The sequence below is a fragment of the Sesamum indicum genome, linkage group LG5 (assembly GCF_000512975.1).
Source record: "Sesamum indicum cultivar Zhongzhi No. 13 linkage group LG5, S_indicum_v1.0, whole genome shotgun sequence".
Lineage (NCBI taxonomy): Eukaryota > Viridiplantae > Streptophyta > Magnoliopsida > Lamiales > Pedaliaceae > Sesamum > Sesamum indicum.
This window is the reverse complement of record NC_026149.1, coordinates 1,781,927-1,784,164: the sequence shown is the minus strand read 5'-3', so window position 1 is coordinate 1,784,164 and position 2,238 is coordinate 1,781,927. Positions and strand designations below refer to the sequence as shown.

At 42.5% G+C, this 2,238-nt stretch overlaps 1 protein-coding gene across 1 annotated transcript; it reads left to right on the top strand.

Annotated features, from left to right (window-relative positions):
* On the top strand, window positions 314-1,877 carry LOC105161635 (spermidine hydroxycinnamoyl transferase). The gene has a single exon (XM_011079383.2). The coding sequence runs from the start codon at window positions 360-362 to the stop codon at window positions 1,752-1,754; it is 1,395 nt and encodes a 464-aa protein (XP_011077685.1). The 5' UTR covers window positions 314-359; the 3' UTR covers window positions 1,755-1,877.

Sequence of the window (2,238 nt, the reverse complement as noted above, 5' to 3'; positions counted from 1 at the left end):
CTTCAACGGCAAGTGTTCAAGGCTTTACAAACGTCAATATCGCACTTGTATTAATATAATAAGAATTAATTTGCAGTTAGGATAAATATCAAAGCTTGTGGGAATTTAGCATCATGCGGAGGATTGCTAAAACAAGTCAGAATTCATGGAACAATTACGACTCACGTAAAGCTCATTTCATCCACAACTCTCCACCATTACTGGTAACTAAACTATAGTACAGCTCATGAACTCAGTTCCAGTTTCCTTAATCTATGGTCATAAGACTCAAATGCCACCCAAAATGTGGTCTATAAATACCACATAATTAATGATGTAATAAAATCCAATACCATACGACAACTCCCTCTTCTCTCAAAATGAAAATCAAAGTCATATTGAACTCTTCTTGCCTAGTCCAGCCATCTGAACCGACATGCAACGGCTGCATGCCCCTGACAGAATCCGACCAAACCGGTGTTCTAACTCATGTCCCGACAATCTATTTCTACAGGCCTCCCCAGAACTGGCTCACACCCAAAGACACCATCTTCACTACCCTTCGGACTTCTTTAAGACGAGTCTTGGTGCATTTCTACCCGTTGGCCGGCCGTCTACGCTGGCTAGACGGTGCCCGTCTCGAGCTTGACTGCAACGGCAAAGGTGCCCAACTCATTGAAGCTCACTGTGAGGCGACGTTGAATGACCTTGGTGATCTAACTCCATCTCCCCATTTTCATTACCTTATTCCTCAGATAAACTATATGGTCCCCATTGAAGAAATTCCACTGCTGTGCGCTCAGCTCACTAAGTTTCAATGTGGCGGCATCTCTCTAAGCTATACTATATCTCATGCTGTGGCTGACGGGCAAAGCGCCCTCCATTTCATCTCCGAATGGGCTAGGCTTGCTCGCGGGGAGCCGTTACAGACAGCGCCTTTCCTTGACAGGAAACTATTGCGCGCTGGAGAGCCTCCCTCGGCACAACCACGTTTCAAGCATGCACAGTTCGACCCTCCACCCCTTCTAATAGGCCAATCGAGCAGCGAAAACGAGAGTAAAAAGGAAACAACAATTACCATGTTCAAGTTGTCGAAAATCCAGGTCGAAATGCTCAAGAACGAAGCTAACAGGACGCGGGCTTGTGATCGCAGGGTACGTGCCTACACCCGATACGAGTCCATAGCAGCACATATATGGAGATGTTCGTGCAAAGCCCGCCGGCATGTACACGAGCAGCCAACTGCAATGGGCATATGCGTTGACATACGCAGGCGCATGAAGCCACCACTCCCGGAGAAGTTCTTCGGCAATGCAATAGTTGATGTTATTGCAACCAGCTTCTCAGGGGAATTGATGACAAGGCCACTAGGCTACGCTGCAGGCAAAATAAGAGAAGCGATCGACAGCGTAACGAGCGAATACGTGCATTCGGCCATCGATTTCTTGAAAAACCTGAAAGATTTCTCCATGTTGCAAGATATACATACACTGAGAACAAATCAGGGGCCATTCTACGGGAACCCGAATATTGGAGTGGTAAGCTGGATGGCTCTTCCTCTGCAGGGCTTAGACTTTGGGTGGGGAAGAGAAATCTTCATGGCTCCCGGAACACATGACTGCGACGGGGATTCGCTGGTCCTGCCGGGTTACGAGGGGGATGGATCTTTGGTTGTGGCACTGTGTCTTCAGGCTGTCTGCATGGGGGATTTCAAGAAATTCTTCTACGAAGACATTAATGAAACTAAGAAGAATGGATCTATAATTGTGGATTGAAGGGATGAATTAAGAGAGAGATGAAGAGTTAAATAATGAGGTCTTGATATGGTAATAGACTTCAAGAAATCAAATTATTATAGATAATTAAGGAGTGATAGATTCTGCCTAATTTATTTTAAATTCCCATATCTTATTGTATCACTTTATATATATATATATACATATATTCATGCCATAAGAAATCATGTGAAAAGATCGGAGAAGTGTGTTGCAACTGGTTTTCCTCCTTTTGATCCAAAATTTAATTTGGATTGATTTTGGTCATATTTAAATTAATTTTATAGCAAGTGTTATACATTTATTATGTGATTGATATACAATTTAATAAAAATAACGAATTATATAATAAGTATATCATATTTATTGTGTGGTTGGTGCAATTTAATTAAATCTGATTTAACTAAGAATTTTTCGCTTTTAACTTTGTTTTTGCCGACTTCTTGTGTGGGAAAATAATGTCTTTTGCCCTCTGAATGTAGTG